Here is a 17,587-nt window from a genome sequence, read left to right as displayed (position 1 = left end):
GCAGCTTGCCTCCCTCAGCACCCCCAGGTGAGGAGCACTGTGCTGAGGAGTCTCGGCACCTGGTCAGAAGGCCAGGCCGGCCCAGGGAGGAGGAAGGACTGTAGACCTGCTGGGCCGCAGGGTCAGCAATTCCCTGGGCTCCAGGGCGACGCCGGCCCCACAGAGCAGGACGTTCCAGCCGGTTGAGGGTGGGTGTCTTCAGTTTCAGCCCAGGCAGGAGAACTGCTGACCACTTCCTGCAGGCTCCGACCCGGTGGCCCTGCCACCCATCCGGCTGGGATGGCCATCCGTCATCTGGAAAGCCGAGGAGCCCTGTGTCCCTGTTGTGCAAAGGGCAGTTCCTGAAATCACAGGGCCTAGAGCTCTGCTCATCTGATCAGGGACCGGTTTCAGCAGCAAAGGGCAGAAATAACACACGGTCTGAGCACGGCTGAGTGGGGCACCGTCCTAGCCCTTTCTGGGGCATGACTCATGACGCTGCCATCCAGCGCCCGCTGCGATGGGGCTCCAGGCTGGCAGCTTATCCCACCGGCCTGGATATGCCTATCCTCCAGCTTGGGTTCGTGGAGGAATCAGCTCGGGAAGGAATCTCGGGAGAGATTTGTGCTGGTCCTTCCCTCTCGTCCTCGGGTCTGAGCTGGGCTTGGGAAGGCCTTGGGAGGGGCGCGGGCGTCTTTGCTTGTTTGTGTTTCTGCGGAACACTGCATTCAGGAGAGACAGACAGCTGCATTCAGGAGAGACAGCTGCTTTCAGGAGAGACAGCTGCATTCAGGAGAGACAGCTGCATTCAGGAGAGACAGCTGCTTTCAGGAGAGACAGCTGCATTCAGGAGAGACAGCTGCTTTCAGGAGAGACAGCTGCATTCAGGAGAGACAGCTGCTTTCAGGAGAGACAGCTGCATTCAGGAGAGACAGCTGCTTTCAGGAGAGACAGCTGCATTCAGGAGAGACAGCTGCTTTCAGGAGAGACAGCTGCATTCAGGAGAGACAGCTGCTTTCAGGAGAGACAGCTGCTTTCAGGAGAAACAGCTGCTTTCAGGAGAGACAGCTGCTTTCAGGAGAGACAGCGTCTTACACGGGAGGAATCCGAGGCCGGGAAAGATGACAGGGCTCAGTGTGGAGCTGTGCGCTCCAGGGGCAGGAGACGTCTCTGAGTCACCTTTCTTCCTTCCTTCCTTCCTTCTTTTCTTTCTTTTTCTTTCTTTCTTTTTTTCTTTCTTTATTTCCTTCCTTAATTTATTTTTTAAAATAAAATAGGAAACGCTTCACGAATTTGTGTGTCATCCTTGTGCAGGGGCCGTGCTAATCTTCTCTGTATCGTTCCAATTTTAGTACATATGCTGTGGAAATGATCACTTATTTATTTCTGAGACGGGGGTCTCATTCTGTCTCCCAGGCTGGAGTGCAGTGGTGTGATTGTGGCTCACTGTAACCTCTGCCTCCCGAGTTCAAGCGATTCTCCTGCCTCAACCTCCCAGGTAGCTGGGATTAGAGGCGCTCGCCAGCATGCCTGGCTAATTTTTATATTTTTAGTAGAGATAGGGTTTCACTATCTTGGCCAGGCTGGTCTTGAACTTCTGATCTTGTGATCCACCCGCCTCAGCCTCCCAAAGTGCTGGGATTACAGGTGTGAGCCACCTCGCCAGCCTATTTATTTATTTATTTATTTATTTATTTATTTATTAAGATGGAGCCTCGCTCTGTTACCCAGGCTGGAGTGCAATGGCGAGATATCAGCTCACTGCAATCTCTGCCTCCCAAATTCAAGTGATCTTTCCCCTCTGCCTTCCAAGTAGCTGAGATTACAGGCAACCACCACCACACCCAACTACCTTTTGTACTTTTTTTTAGTAGAGACGCGGTTTCACCATTGTTGGCCAGGCTGGTCTCAAACTCCTGACCTCCAGTGATCCGCCCACCTCAGCCTCCCAAAGTGCTGAGATGAGCCACTGTGCCCAACCCTGAGTCACTTTTGAAATGTAAGGGCCATGGAATCACCAGGAGCTGTCCTTCTTGTGACCTTGGGAAAGGTACTTCTGAGGTTATAAATTACAGTCTTGTTACCACCCACTTGTCTTCGCTGTCTTCTCTTCCACTCTGAAGGCGCTACCTGGTGAGTGGCTTCTCCGCGCACAGGTTTGCGTGGTTGCAGGTGTGACCAGGGCGGAACAGCGAAGCGGGGCCGGCGGTGATGGACCATGTCCCGAGCCTATTTCGTAGCACAAGACGGTCTCGGTTCTGTGGTCCACAAACCACACTTGACCAGATCTGGCCCCCTGTCTTGTATGATAGATAAAGTTTTATTGGCACGTGGCCACACCTGTTCACTTATTGCTGTCTGTCTGCTTTGCTGCTGTAAGGGCAGGGTTGTGACAGACCTGATGGCTGGCAAAGCCAAACACGCTTCCCCTTGGCCCCGCCCAGAGTACATTTGCCTCCCCCGAGTTCTAGAATGACGTTGGAGGCTCCCCTGAGCCTGTTTCCGCTGGACAGGGCCAATGGGAGAGCCAGCAGCCTGCTGAAGGAGCCTGTAGCCCCCAGGCCCCTGCATTCCTGAGAGTCACTTTTATGGCAGTTGTAGATTAACCCCTCAGGGTGAGAGTGTGCTGGCCTCTCCTGGGCTGCCAGAGTCCATAGTCCCCTGAAGTGGCTGTGGGAGATTTTAGCACTCTGCCTGCCAGGAGCACAGTTGTTTGAGCTGGCCCTGACCCCTGAGAAGCCCTTCGCACCCCGGCTTTGCCTGGTTCCTCTCCCTCCAAGTCTCAGCCCAGGTGCCTCCTCCTTCAGGAAGCCTTCCTCAATTTCATCCTCCTGTCTTTCCTCCCAGGCCTCCCTTTGCTGCTACATGGAACTTGCTTTGCCTGGTCTGTCTCCCAGTCAGTTTCCCCAACTTGTCTGTGAGCTCCTCCTGTGAGCAGCCAAATCACGGGACGGGTGGGGTCCCAGATGGCAGAGCTGGGATGGGGGTGCTGCCATCTTCAGTGGCAGGTGGGGCTCCAAACCGCAAAAAGCAGCGTTACCTGGAGGTGGGGGGTGGGACCCACTGCAGAGGAGCAGTTCCCTGCGAGGGATGAGTCCCGGGGACCCCCGCTGGCATAGAGCGGGTGCGGATCACCTTCCGAGCCCGAGATGATTCACGCGTGACTGCTGCTGAGAACTGAATAGGCTCTGAGACAGCGTGATGAAGCCAGAAGCCGCCCGTGCCTTTGTATAATTGCAGCTGTCATCATTTGCTGCAGGAGGCCGAAAAACACAAAGACAGAGCCACCAGCCACAGCACACCCAGCAGCCTCCCAGAGGGAGGAGCCTGAGCCTTCAGGGCTGGGGGCTGCAGGAGGTAGAAGGCAGGGCCCCCTCTTCCCCACCCAGCCAGCATCCCCGGCCTCAGGGAGCCTGGTCAGCACTCAGGGTTTGTCTGAGGCTTTGGCAGGAGCTGTCCTGGGACCTTCTGAGATGGATAATTAAAGGGGCTTCCCTAAAAAGTCACAGCTGAAGGGCGTGGCTGGGGGGGCTTCACACCCGCTGTGTCACATGCCGGCCAGATTTGGGTTCCTAAAAAGTCACAGCTGAAGGGCGTGGCTGGGGGGGCTTCACACCCGCTGTGTCACATGCCGGCCAGATTTGGGTTCCTAAAAAGTCACAGCTGAAGGGCGTGGCTGGGGGGGGCTTCACACCCGCTGTGTCACATGCCGGCCAGATTTGGGTTTTCCTGAATGAAGGACGTAGGAACAGATCTGGTAACCTTCTTTGAGCGACCAGGGACAGTCACAGGAAAAGTCTGAAGCCACGCTCGCTTTTCCCAGGCTGTGGTGGCCATGCCTGCCGCTTCTACATTGGTTAGAAACTGGGTGCTCGGCACCTCATCCGCCCAGACTCCTGAGCAGCCAGACCTGGGACAGGAACCGCTCGCTGGAAACGAGCTTGTTTCGCTCAGCGAGAGGAAACTCTCATCGGGGCGGCTCGTTTGGTTTTCCCTCCAACTCTGACCTACCTGTTCAGCAGCTTCCCAGCCCGGAGCAGGCCAGAAACGGGGAACCGGCTGCTATCAAAGGCGGGTGGAGAGACAGAGAAACTCTAAGACTGTCCCCTCACCTGGCAATGGGTCACTTTGCCTTATAATTCAATCAAACACCAGCTGCTCCCAGAGATCAGGGAGAGGGACAGAGGAGGGCCACTGCTTTCCAGAGCACCGTCGCAAAGATTAACTCTGGGGCTTGGTGCTCAAAAGCGTGCGTGTTAGTTTCCCTGGAAAACCCCAGACTCTTGGGAAGGACTTGCTCCCGGGGGTTTCCAGGAATTGAGGGCACCACTGCCTTTGTCTCTGGCTGCTCAACTCACACCTTAGAAAGCCCCAGAGGGCAGTTGAGGGAGGGGTGAGGGGTGAGGAACACAGGTTTGGTGCTGGAAGGACTAAGATCTGGGCTGATTCTGCTACATAGGAGCTGCGTGGCCCTGGCCAGGTCATGCCACCTCTAGACCCTCTGTGAATCAGACCAGTGGGCATCAGGAGGCACTCACCAGCAGGCGTCAGGAGACACTCGCCAGCAGGCATCAGGAGACACTCGCCAGCAGGCATCAGGAGACACTCAAGCTGGTGGGGCCATCAGCAAGCCCCACGTGATGACAATCCTCTTGAAGGACTCAGCATCTTCTTGACAAGTGACGATTTGAATTTATTACAACCACATCAGGGAGCAGAACTGTTGAGCTGCAGGGCACTTAGAGATCTCCAAGCCCAACTCTACCATTTGCAAGATGGGGAGACTGAGGCCCAGAGGAGTGACAGATTGTGCTGGGAGAATTGAAGGCTGAGCTGGGGTTTGGGTGGGCCGTCTGGCAGACAGGGCTGTGTGTGCTTCTGCCCCAGCGTCTGCAGCCTCCGGGTGGGTGTGCTTGGAAAGCCTACAGCCGTGAAGACTCAGGTCCCTTCCTCTGGGAGGCTGCTGGGTGTGCTGTGTGGCATCAGGGTGCTCTGTGCTCTGTGCAGTTGGGGAGGCTCTCGGAAAATCCCCCCGGCCTTGGGCCGGAAGTGCAGCTGCAGAGACAAACAGGATACGGGGTCTCCAGCCACAGCGGGGGACAATGGCCAGGAGAGGAAACGTCTCCAGACCGGTGTGTGGAGGTGGAGCCCGTCTGGGGGCGCTTTTTTTTCAACGCAGCTTCCAGAAAAACAAACACAGGCGAAGCCAAGCATCTCTGGCCAGGAGAGGAAGTGTGTTCTGCCCACTCTGGAGAATGGGCGGAGGTGTGAGCAAGCGGGAGAAGGGGGGCACCTGCTTTGAGTCTCAGGTCATAGATGGGAAACTGAGGCCTGCAGGAGGAAGAGCTGCCACAGGCAAGCAGCAAGTTGACGCAGGTGGTCTCGGGCCCACTCCCCACTTCTCTGCACAGCCCCTTGCTCTCACATATAAGCAGAGGTACAGGCAGCCCCACCCCATGCTGGGGCGACGCGGCCAGGGCACTGGTAGCAGGTGCTGACCTCCCAGGGGCATCGGTTCTTCCCTACTTGCCCGTCGAGCATCGCTCCTCTGTGCTCCTTTCTGGGCCAAAGCCATGGAGAGGAGCTGGCACGGGCATTTGTCACACACGCAGAATCGCAGTGCCACTGATCTGTGCACCTGTGCTTGGCGTTTTGGAAAAGTCCTCAAGTCTAATTTAATCTTTACGATGACTCAGGGCACGACTGCAGAATCCCACATCCCCACCTGCCTGACACCCAGCGCTGCCGGGAGGAAGTGACCACTCTGTGAGGTTGTGTTGATGGATGCGCGCGCCCTCGGCCTGCCCGGTTCCTGTATGTGGAGCCCAGGCTGGAGATGAATTGGATCTCAGTGGAGAAGCCTCACTGGGCGGGGGAGGGAGGCACAGAGGCTGCAGGTGGCGTGGAGAGAGGTGTGGAGAGAGGAAGACCTGGTGGGGTGGGGGGGCGTTGGGTGCTTCTGTGGGCATCTACAGCTCCTGGGCACTGGGGCAGCAGATACCTTGGGGGTGGCTGCTCGCCCAGGAAGGCAGCCCACACAGAGGAGAGGTGGGTGTCCAGAGTTGCACCCATTCTGCAGGGAAGGTGCCAGGAGAATCTGGCTCCCCAGATGCTCTGGGCTTCGGTAGTGGGAGCTTTGTGAAGGGGGTCACGTTACCCAGTCAAGGGCTGAGCCGGGAGAGGCGGAGGGAGCTGGCAGGGACAGACAGGATGCAAGCTGAGCTCTGGTGGGGTGTCGGGGAAGGTGGGAGATGGGGCTGACAAGTGTCTGCAGGGAAGTGTAAGGAAGGCGGACCTTGTACTGTCCACCCCCGGGGCCCAAGGAGGGGACCGGCAGGACACCAGGCTCGAGGGACTGCAGGCGGCTGAGGTTGAGGGGGCTGTGTTTGGGGACCGATGTTCCCAACCACACTGTCCCTCGCCTGCTTCACAGCTTAACTACCGAGCTGACCCCAAATCCAGTGTGACATACGTCCACCCTGAACCTGGGAACTGACCTTCTTTGGAATGAGGGTGTTTGCAGCTGTGATTTCCTCCAGGGCCTCCAGGTGAGACCATCTTGGGTTATTTAGGTGAACCCCAAATCCAGCAACAGGGTGCTTAGAGAGGGGAGACACAGACGCAGAGGAGGCTGGGTGGAGACAGAGGCAGAGCCTGGAGCGAGGCGGCCTCCAGTCAGAACATGCCTGGAGCCCCGGAGGCTGAAGCAGGCCGGCGAGGCCACCCCCGGAGCTTCCGGAGGGAGCGTGGTCCTCCCTGCAGCTTGACTGTGGACGTTCGGCCTCCAGAACTTCTGCTGTCTGGAGTCCCCAGCGTGCTGTACTTGGATGTGGCAGCCCCAGGAAACTGATAGAGTGGCCACCAGAGCTGCCCTTCGATTTGGCTGGAGAGGTCACTCTTTTCCTCCCCAGACACAGAACGGGCCGGGGAGCCGCGTCCCCGCGGGGAGGAAGAGCTGGTCTGGGAGCTGCTGCTCCTCTGCCTGTGGGTCAGACTTTCAGACTGCTGTCACTGGAGGCTTTCTGAGTGTCCCTTTGGGTCTCTGAACTCCCTCTCCCCGCCCCCACCATTGTGTGGTCACCAAGCATGTCGGTGGCATGGAAGGTGGGGTCTGGCCAGGCTGGGGAGCCTGGAGGCTGGGCCTGCCCGGGCCCCTAAGGGGCTTGGGCCTCCCATGGACCCTCCTTGGGGCCCTTTTGGGGCAGCAAGGGGACATGCCTGGGGCATCTGCAGTTGCACCCTCATCCTGGGCCCCGGCCTCGGTGGGGAGGAGGGAGGGTGTGACCTTAGGGCTTGCTGTGCAGGATGCGGAGAGATGAGGCAAGGGACGGCTCAGGGCAGAGTCTGCGATTAGAGAAAGGTGAACGGGGCGGGAGCTGAGGATGAAGGATGCCAGTGTGGGCTGGGAGTGGCTTTGACCTGAGTAGCTCACCTGGGGTGGGAGTTCTTAGCCTGGGGTGACTTCACGCCCAGGGGATCAATGTCTGAGCTATGTTTGGCTGTCAGGACCGGAGGAGGGGGCTGCTGGCACCCCATGGGTGGAGGCCAGGGACCAGCTAAAACCCTCCAGCGCCCGGGACAGCCCCGCCCCCTCGACTAAGACAGATGCGGCCCCAAATGTTGGTAGTGCCAAGGTTGAAAACCCCAGCCCTAAAGGCTTGAGAACCAGTGGGACCTGGCTCCAGTCTTATCTTCTCATTGGTCACTGGCCTTAGGCATTTCACATGACCTCCCTGAGCCTTAGTTTTCCTGTCTGTGAGATGGACACGTTACTATTTCACTTGAGGATTTTCCTGCTTTTATTAAACCAGGCGAGTGTAAAGCGCAGGTTGGAGGGATCCCTCCCACTCCCTCTTCCTAGAGCCAGCAGCCCACACCCACCACATGGGTGCCCACATCTGTGTTGGCAAGGGCATCAGAGCAGGCAGACAGGCGGGGCCCACAGGCCAACCTGAGCTCAGTTCTGCCTCTTGTCTGAGCTGATGTGAGTCCAGTCCAGGATCCCTGAGCGGACTGGGGTGAGATTCCATGCCTTGGCCTTGCGTCTGCCTGGCCAGGAAGGCTTCTGCTCTCAAACCTGGCTCAGGCCTGGAGCCAGTGGGAAGGTAAGGAGGTAGACCCGCTGGGACAGGCCAGGTTCCAGAAGGAGAGCTTGCGGTGAGGAGGAGGAGGGCCCATCTCTTCCCCTAAATGTTCCCATTGGTGGAGCCAGTGCCCCGGACAGCACTCGGGGCAGAGGCGAGGAAAGTGTGCGTGAGCGTTTGGGTGCATCTGTGTGCCTGTCCATGTGTGCACACACATGTGCTTGTGAATCTGTGTGCATGAACGTATCTGTTTGTGTGTGTGTGTGTGTGTGTGTGTGTGTGTGCACGCGCACGCAGGCCTGTGTATGTATGTGTGCGCCGTAAGTGGAAGAGGAACAGAGAGCAGAGCTGAGGTTGGCAGGGCTGGAGGGCTGGTGGCTGGTGGACTTCCCCAATCCCAGCCTGGCCGGGGACTGGGTGCCCCGGGCTCTACTGCAGAGCCTGGGGGCTGGGCAGCGGGCGGGCAGGGCAGGGCCTGGAGCCGGTCCAGGAAAGAGCTAATGATCAACTGGCTGCGGTGTCTGTGCAGCCGCCCTGGGCCTGCCTCTCCGTCACTGGCCCCCAGGGGCAGGGAGGAAGTAGGGCAGGAAGCAGGGGGCGGAGGCCGCTGCGCAGTCAGCCTGGCTGTGGGCGGCCCCAGCCTGCCCCGTCCAGCTGGAGACAGCCCCGTGGGGCCAGCCAGCGCTGGGCCAGGAGCGGCCACCTGGTGCCTGCGAGCTAGGGCCCTGTGTGCCTGGGAGCTGCCTCTGAGGAGCAGAGCACAGGTATGGGGGGCTCTGGGGCAGGTGGGCTGTGGACTGGCCGGGCAGCCTGCTGTGTGCGGGTCTTTGCCATGGTTGAATCTTTGCACTCTCTTGAGGACTTTTCTGACCTGTTTGGGATTGGGGTGGAGCAAAACTTCGAGCCGGGGACCTGGGGAGGCCGTGGGCACTCTCCGCAGACCCCACTCAGAGCTCACAGGTGCTGGCGGTGCTAGTCTGCAGTGATTGTGGGCAATCTCAGCTTTGACAAAGCACCCTTGCTTCTGGGACTGGCCTGACCCCATGCTGACCCTCGGTGTGAGCGGCCGTGGGAGTCTGGGAGCAGAGCCAGTGACAGGGATTCTGGGTGTAGCAGGTCTCAGGTGTGACCCCCAGCCCCTGATCAGCTGGGTCCACGCTGCCAGACCCACCAGGGTGAGCCCAGCGCCTCTGAGCCTCACCCGGCGCCGCGACGGCTGTAACTGGCCACTCTGACGCCACCCCCTGGGTCTCTTTTCCAACAACCAGATGGACCAGCGACAGGGGCTCCAGCCTGAAAATTCCAGGGAGGACCTGGGTCCAGCTTTCAACTGTAGGTGTGCCAGGGCACATGGTCCTGTGTGTGTACACCACCGAGACCCCTCTGGACCTGAGTGTGGCCCCCCAGGAGTCCCGGGAGCCCTGCCTTGTCTGTGAAGCAGGAGTTTCCGACCTTTTGCTGTTGCCGAGGCTCAGATGAGATGAATAGCAGAGTGACGCTGGGGGGAGTCAGTGGTGCCGGCCAGTGCCAGGGCCAGGGGCAGCCTGCATGTGGGCCAGCCACTCAGGGTGTGTATGGCCTCCCAGTGCCAGGCAGTGGGCTGAATTAGGGTGTCCAGGTTTGGGATGGGTAGGTGGGGGCTGGGCTCAGACCGCCTGGGTTCAGCCCCACCTGTGCCGCTGGGCTGTGTGACCGTGGGCAGGCAGAGTCACCAAAGCTGACGGCTCGTCTGTGAAAGGAGCACCGTGGTGCCTCCCTCCTCCAGGTGAACCGAGGACGCTGTGAGCACCCGGCGCGACTGTAATTATGTGACTGTCAACACCGCTGTTGACAGCGATGACAACTGTGTCCTGTGATGGGCGTTGGCCGGCGTTTTACGCACGAAGACATCACTTGCTCTTTCAGGCAGGGCCAGGAGTGCGTGGGGCGCCGGGGTCCCTGGCTGCCAGAGGGCGGGTTCTTGCAGCTCCGGAGGTCCAGATTCTGAACTCAAGGCATTTCTCGGAAGGCTCCTGGGCGGCTCCTCCCTGCCCCTTCCCTCTCCCTGCGGCTCCCCGCACTCTTTGGCTGTGATTCGCATCACTCCGCCCTCCGTCCCGTTGGTCACGTGGCCTCCTCCCCGGCTCCTCGGGTGCCTCCGTGTCCCCTCTTTTACTCACAAGGAAGCCAGGCCTGGATTTAGGGCCCATCTCATCTGGAACACCCTCATCTTAACTGAGGTTAACGTCATCTGCACAGACCATTTCCAAATAAGGCCCCATTCTGAGGTTCCTGTGGGCATGAATTTTGAAAGGACAGTGTTACCCCAGGATTCGAGGTGACAAGCCTACCCTCCAGAGGTGCTTGGGGCGTAGGTCAGGTCTCAAGGGCGGTAAGAGTGTTTGTTCAGTAAGAGCCTGGCAAAGGCTTGGCCAAAGCTTCCCGAAACCGTTCAGGGCTGGCTGGGGGCCCCTTCCTCCTTCTTCCAATCCAGATTCACGGGGCCCTGGCTGTGGGCCAGAAGCACTGTCTCTATAACCCACCTGACCCATTTGCGTGGCGTGCATTTTCATTGGCATTTTCTGGCTCAGTAAACTGAGGACGGAGAGGCCTCCCAGACACCGGGGCTTGGCCCCAGGTCTCCATGTTCTGGAGCCAAACTCCGCCCCTTCCCGCAGGGCTGGAGGCTGGCCTGTGGCTGGAGCCTGTTCTGACCCATCCAGGGCCCCCCAGCGGTCTGTCCAGATGATAAACTAAACAAACAGGATAAAGGCGGGAGGGAGAGAGTCCTGCAGGCTGCTCGGTGGTCCCCCAGCCAGGCAAGCTGGCCCCTGGGAGCGCCCACACCTGCCCGTGGCTGCGGGCTCTGCTTGTGCAGCTGTGGCGGGGCCTGCAGGGGTGAGGCGGGGGGAGCTGGGGAGATGGAGCTCACTTCCTCATCGCCAGGCTCTACGCAGGAACCCCACGCTGAGGGTTGTAACAATCACGCTGAGGGTTGTAACAGCAGGAGGGAAATTCCCTGAGCCTGGGGAGCCCTCCATTCCTCGGGAGACAGTCTCTGATCAGCAGCTCTTCCCAGGTCGATAGAAGCCCTGCATGCGTTCCCAATAGGCCCCTTCCTAACACCTGTGGCTGGGAGGCAGTCAGGTGGCAGTGGATGGCGAGAGTCTGCTGGGACCCCTGCTCCACTTACAGGGACACAGACCTGGCTCCTGAGGGGCAAAGAGGCAGAGACGGGAGGACAGGGACTCCGAGGTCAGAGTTGGGAGCTAAAGGCCGCATAAACCAGGAAGCCGGCACGTCCAGGGAGTGGATTCCAGCACTTTGTTGAGCTGCCTCTGTGTGCTTCCGGAGAGGAGACGGGAAGACAGCTGGCCTCGCAGGCCAGGGCTTCCTGGTGCCGCCACAGACCCGGGGCCAGGCGGTGGCACGTGCAGCCACAGGTGCTGGGACTGCAGTCTGGCAAAGCGAGCGGGAAAAAGCAAAGTCTGAGCCTGGGCCAGGGCGGCCGGGATGTTCCGCGCTGCCGCTGAAGGTGCCCAGAGCTCTCCAGGCGTGACCAGGGTCCCAGGACACGGGAACAGGGAGAGCGAAGGCTCCAGGCTGCACAGGGCATGTGATCACTTACAGATGCCCCGTGGGGCCTCCACTGTGAGGCCGCGTTCTGCTTCTGCAGCTCTGAGCCTGCTTCCTCCTTTGGAGAGCAGGTCTTGAGGGCTGCACCCTACTCCGGCTCGAGGGGGAGCAGCTTCCCTGGAGCGCCTCTTGGGTGCCTCTTGGCATCAGAGGTCTCTCAATTCACTGCCTCCGGTTCCCGCAGGTGCAGGTCCGGGTCGCTGCCCCTCAGAGGTGGTTGGAGAGTGGGAAGGATTTGGCCGTAGACTGACCAATCAGGCTCCAGCTGGAGCAGGTGTGAGGTGGGAGGGGGTGTGCCAGGGCCACTTAACAGCCAGGAGCTGTCACCTCTGCAAGCCTTGCTGGCCTGGGACTGGTCCCACCGAAGCCCTGCACTCTGAGCGTCTCCAGGGAGCCTTCCCTGACTGTGGGATTCCCTCCCCCGCCAGGGCTAGGGTACCCTTTCTATGCCTCATAGAACCTGCCTCACGGAACCATCGCTATTCTGTGTCTAAATCCCCAACTGAGCAGGCCTGGGTCTTCCTCCCTCTGTGTTCCCACTGCCTCGCTCGGAGCTGGCACGGCGCAGGGGTGGGTGGTGGTTGTTGAAACCAAAGACTTGAGGCCATGGGCTCCTCCCACCCCTAATCTGCTGATGGAGCCCAAAGTGTGCAGTAAGCTGGGGCCTGGGAGGCCATTTCTCGGGGTGACAGCCACGTCCGTGGGGGCGGGGGTGATGGCTGGGCTTGCATGACACCCACCCGTCCCTGCCTGCCACTGACTTGCCCCCATGAGGGTTTCCTTATCCTGTACTAAATGTCATGGGGGAGCTGCCTCTTGGGGAGCAGCCTCTGTGAAGCCACCCTTGCCTCAGTGGTGGCCCGAGCCGAGAGCAGTGCCAGGATGGAGGAGGCACTCAAGGGTGGAGAGCAGGCAGCAGGATGGCAGCTGCAGTGTGTGCTTCTGTTTAGGTCTGACCGGGGTGTGTGTGTGTGTGTGTGTGTGTGTGTGTGCACGCCCGCGCGCGCGCGCCCGTACGTGTACACGCACCTGCACAGGTCAGAGAGTTGCATAACCCCTCAGAGCCTCGGTTTCCCCATCTGTGTTCCGGGGAGGTAGACCTTCCTTGAGGGTTGCTGGGCCAAGGTGTCTGGCACTGGGAGGTGTGCCTGTTGGCACCCACTGTCCTGGGGCCGTGCTGAGGTCAGTCTTGACGGCCTCTGGGTTTTCCAGCTCAGAGCCTCAGGGTGTGGGTGCGGTACTGGGGGTGCTGGGGAAGGAAACTGGGCTTCGTCTGTGCTTGCCATATGCTGGGCCCTGCTGCTGTCTAAGGCACGCTCAGCTGTCTCTGTTCAGTAAAAACTTGAGGTGGGGAAGAAATCAGCCCAGTGTCCCCGGTAGCCCCCGCCTCCAATTGCCCCGCCCCTGCCAGACATTCTGAGCAGACGCTGGGACGGACTTGCCGGCGCGTGGACTTGTCCCCCGTTCCCGGCTTCGAGCCCCAGGGCTGCCTCTCTGCCCTTCCCAGGTGCTCCACGCCCAGGGCCTCCTGCCTCGCCCCACAGCCGCGTCCCTGTCCCTGACTGCATACCCCGTGTGCCCCCAGCGCTGCCTGGTTTCTCTCGCAGTCCCCTGCCACATTCCCTGCCCAGAGACCAGGGTGGAGATGGAGATGGGGACAGGGACGGGAGGCTCTGGGGGGCGTCCTGGCAGCTGGCACGCCCCAGCCTGGGGGGCCCGTCGGGGCTCTGAGGCCCGGACGGAGGCCCTGCCGAGCCCTGGGTGCCCTGACCCCGGCGTCCACCACAGAAAGGGCAGTGGGACAGCAGGAGGCCAGATTCGTATTTTTGCCCCAAACAGCAGTCCGAGGCTTGGCTGCCCGGGTTCTCCTTGCCCTGCCTGCAGAGGGGGTTTTTGCTGGCTGCCGGGGGCAAGGGGACAAATCCACACGCCGGAAAGTGTGTCCCAGTGTTTGCTCGAACGTCTCCCGGGCCGGGGTGCTGACGGAACGCTGGCTTGGCTCTTCCCGCCTCACATTTTCACCACGCAGGGGCAGCGAGCCTTCAGCAGCCGCAGGAAGAGGCGCGTCACCACACACCAGGCGCGGACGCAGCCCCTGCCCCTTCCTCCGCGTCCCCATCGCTCCCTGAGGCTCTGGGCCTGCAAACCGCCCGGCCCATGGCGCTCTGCGGGGCACGGTTGACCCTTCCCCACCCCCAGCCGGGGACCAGGGCTCCCCACACGACTGGGCCCTCCCTGCGGGCATAGCAGGTGTCTTGACTACGCGTTTGCCACCCTCTCCTCTGAGAAGGACGTGGCTGACCCTGTCTCTGTGGCCACAGCTGGGATCTGTCCCCTGCATGCCTCAGTCCCGGCCCAGGCCACTGGCCCCATGGTCCCTGCGCCTGCACGTGACACCCAAAGGGGGACTCTGTGTCCTTCTGTGCCTTCTGACAGGCCACCGAGCCCTGACTCCCGGGGCAGGATCTGTCGGGCATGACGGCCCAGGAAAGAGGCAGTGACCTGCTCCTGAGGAGGGGCCCGAGGCACCCGGGGGCTCAGCCTCGATGGGGAAGGGGCCTCCGGGCAGAAAACCAGCAAGAGAAGGCCCCGTGGAGGACAGGAGCACAGCAAACCCAGGAAGGGGAGGGGAGGCCCCGCAGCAGTGGGATGGACGTGGCCCCCCGCTGGTCCTGGAGAGGCCGCCTCTGCTGACCACACCCTCTCTGTCCACAGGGCCAGGCATGTGAAGCCTCCACGGGTCATGGAGAACCTCCCTGCCTTGACCACTGAGGAGCCGACCCCCAGGGGGAGGGGGCCTGTGGGGCCTTCGGGAAGTGGCGGCAGCAAGGACCAGGTCCGGACTGTGGCCATGAGGCCCTCTGTGAGCTGGGAGAAAGCAGGGCCTGGGGAGGCCAAGGCGCCGGGGACAGGAGGTGAGCCCCTCCACCCTCCCCACCCGCTTCTCCACCCCATCCCTCCCGCCCACCTGTCTGTCACCTCCCTGTCCGCCTCCGGGCCTCCTGGGGCTGGGGCTGGGGTCTGCTCTCCCGAACTTCTCCGTTTCCATGTTTATTTATTTTTTATTTATCTATTTTTTGATTGATTGCCTCTGTCATAAATCCTGTGAAGTCACCGTTTACCTGTTTTTTTTTGAGATGGAGTCTCAAATTGTTGCCCAGGCTGGAGTGCAATGTCGTGATCTCGGCTCACTGCAACCTCCGCCTCCCGGGTTCCTGCGATTCTCCTGCCTCAGCCTCCCACGTAGCTGGGATTACAGGCTCGTGCCACCACCCCTGGCTGATTTTTGTATTTTTAATAGAGACGGGGTTTCATGATGTTGGCCAGACTGGCCTTGAACTCCTGACCTCGTGATCCGACTGCTTCAGCCTCCCAAAGTGCTGGGAAAACAGGTGTGAGCCACCATGCCTGCTCCCCCACCGCCCCCGCCCCGAGCGTATCTAACAGGAGCTACGGCACCTGATGAGTCCATGGAGAGGCCAGAGCCCAGCTCATGTTTTTCCAGGTGTGCGTCAGTGATAACAAAACTGGCAAAGAACAAGGCAGGGGCCTCTGAAGCCACACGTTCAGAGACACTCCAGACACAGTCCCATGGGTTTGGCCTTAGAACCCCCGGGAGTCCTCACAATGGGGCATCCCGTGTCCCCAGGAAGCACCCAAGGTACAGACAGGGAAGGGCTAGGCCAGGTCACCCTGCAGTTAGGGACTGGGCCAGGACATGTGCCCAGTCTCCTGAATCCCTCCCCGTCCTGGGACCCTGAAGGGGAGGAGGGGAGAGAAAGGGAGACCAAGGCCTGCATGGCCCCTCCCAAGCCAGAGACAGCTGCCGCTATGACCTCTCCCTGGGCCTCCTCCTCCCACTGTCTAGCTTCAGCCCGGTCCCCTCATAACTGCCCCCTGCCATGTCTCGGAACTCTGGGGCTTGGCACATGGTAGCTGCTCTGTCACCGTTCAAGGGATCAGTGAAGGAAGATGTGTTTGGATCGTGGCATTAATAGCTCAGTACTGTCACCGGCCCGGAGCCAGGTGTGGGGAGTGTTTTATACCTGTGATCCTGCCCTTCCGAGTGAGGGCGGAGATGGGAAGGGGTGGACGCCTCCTGTGCTGAATCACGAGGGGAAGTGGTCTGCAGGCACTGGCCTGCCCACCAGGAAGGGCGGCTCGGAGGGCTGGGGCGGGGCCCGGCCTGGGGAGCCCACCCCGCCATGGAATCGAGTTCCCTGCAGAGCAGGCCTCCCGGAAAGGAAGGGGCTGGGCCGTGCCCAGGCCCCTGACCGCACAAGGAGACTGAGACGCAGGAGGGCTGCGGGCCAGGCTCACACGGAGCAATGGGCCCAGGCAGGACCTGGGAGTCTCTGGGACGGGGAGTGCTGGGAGTCAGAGCCTTTGGCCGGAGTGGCTGGAGTTTCCTCCTCCAGAGGCTCAGCCAAGTACTGTGGCATCGCCTCCACCTGGAGCCAATTTCTGTGGGCCCAGCTGACGCAAGCTGAGGAGCTGCTCCCTGCTTCAGAAGCTGGATGGGCCAAGGGAAAGCTGGCTTGGGGCGGGCTCCTACTTAGTGCCTTCACCTCCTTGTCTTCTCCGGGCAATTTCAGATAGACAGCAAAGGCAGCAGCAGAGCACAGAGAGAATTCCTTTTGCTCACACTGATTCCTCGAATGTTCACAGCTTATTACTTTTACTTTGTGTGTGTACACGTGTGTGTGTGTGTGTGTGTGTGTGTGTGTGTGTGTGTGTGTGATTTTCTTCTGACCCCTTTGGGAGTCAATTTTGGACATGCTCCTCCTTCATCCTAAAAGGTGTCCATAGTTCTAAAACCAGGACATTCTCTTAATAACCGCATTGTGATCATTTCAACGCCAATTTCCTGTTTTAATAACGCCGTAACTCGTCTGCAGACCTCATTCAGACCTTGCCGTTTGTCCCAATAATATATTTTATAGCAAAAAAGAAAAAAGCTTCCTGGGTCACACCTTGTGACCTGTCTGAGGTGCCTTTCAATCCGGAGGCTGCTGTTTTGAAGAAGGCAGTTCGTTTCTTTTGTAGACTGTCCCTCGATTGGAGTGCAGCTAACATTTCTTCAAGATCACACCAGGGATTTGGGGCAGGAATCCCGCAGAATGACATTTCCTCGCTGCAGATAGTATTTGCTTGTCTCTGGCTGGTGACGCTCACTTTAGTCGTTGGTGAAGGGGCAGCTGTGTGGTTACTTTTCTTCCCTCTATAGTTAGTGAGTAGCTGGGGGGATGACACTCTGAAACCGTGTGGATATCCTGTTCCTCATCAAACTCATGAAGCATTACCGTCTCATCACGGGCGAGCCTGGTTGAAATAATCCTTGGGATGGGCTGCGGGGTGGTGACTGTCTGCTGAGGCCTCCTGTCTCCACTCAGCAATCGGCTCTCTACTATAAGGAAGAGCCTGCCCGCTCCCCAGTTATTCACTAATTTATCAGCGTAGGCTCACACATCCTTTTTTTTTTTTTTTTTTTTTTAAATTAAAGACGGTATTTCACCATATTGGCCAGGCTGGTCTTGAACTCCTGACCTCAGGTGATCTACCCGCCTTGGCCTCCAAAGTGCTTGGATTACAGGCGTGAGCCACCACACCCGGCCGGCTCACACATATTTAACTGAGTCTCCGGACTGCATACATCATTACTTATGTTGTCGCTTGAATCACCCCGGATGTGGGTTTTCCACGTGTCTTCCTCACTCGGTGGGCTTGTTGTCACTTTCCCGGACATGAGGCGTTCCGGGCTCAGCTGCCACTTTCCCTGGCATGGCCCTGGGAATGGCCGGGTCTGCAGGGAGCCCTGGTTTCTGAACTGGAGGATGGGGTTTAGAAGCTGTCGGGCCGGACCCCTGTCAACTTCAACAGGGGTGGCACCTTGTTGGAGAGGCTGAGGA

General features: G+C 59.6%; 1 protein-coding gene and 1 non-coding gene across 9 annotated transcripts in view; one reads left to right on the top strand and one right to left on the bottom strand.

Annotated features, from left to right (window-relative positions):
- SH3TC1 (SH3 domain and tetratricopeptide repeats 1) overlaps positions 1-17,587 on the top strand; it is a 64,963-nt gene that overhangs the window by 10,891 nt on the left and 36,485 nt on the right. For 3 of the 8 annotated variants that reach the window (XM_074395829.1, XM_074395830.1, XM_074395827.1), the window contains exons 1-3: positions 8,757-8,827; positions 9,332-9,631; positions 14,394-14,593. In XM_074395829.1, coding sequence (XP_074251930.1) covers positions 9,612-9,631; positions 14,394-14,593 — 220 coding nt within the window. In that variant the 5' untranslated portion in view covers positions 8,757-8,827; positions 9,332-9,611. Of the gene's footprint in view, positions 1-8,544; positions 8,828-9,331; positions 9,632-14,393; positions 14,594-17,587 lie in introns of those variants that run through there. The other 5 variants (XM_074395826.1, XM_074395825.1, XM_074395828.1 and 2 more) reach the window with 4 other exon arrangements.
- Positions 1,249-1,355, bottom strand: LOC120363727 (U6 spliceosomal RNA). Its single transcript, XR_005579180.1, has one exon. It is a non-coding gene; the product is annotated as a U6 spliceosomal RNA (small nuclear RNA).

Source organism: Saimiri boliviensis, chromosome 3 (genome assembly GCF_048565385.1).
Source record: "Saimiri boliviensis isolate mSaiBol1 chromosome 3, mSaiBol1.pri, whole genome shotgun sequence".
Lineage (NCBI taxonomy): Eukaryota > Metazoa > Chordata > Mammalia > Primates > Cebidae > Saimiri > Saimiri boliviensis.
Note: the sequence above shows the minus strand (reverse complement) of the source record. Positions and strands in the feature narration are given on the sequence as shown.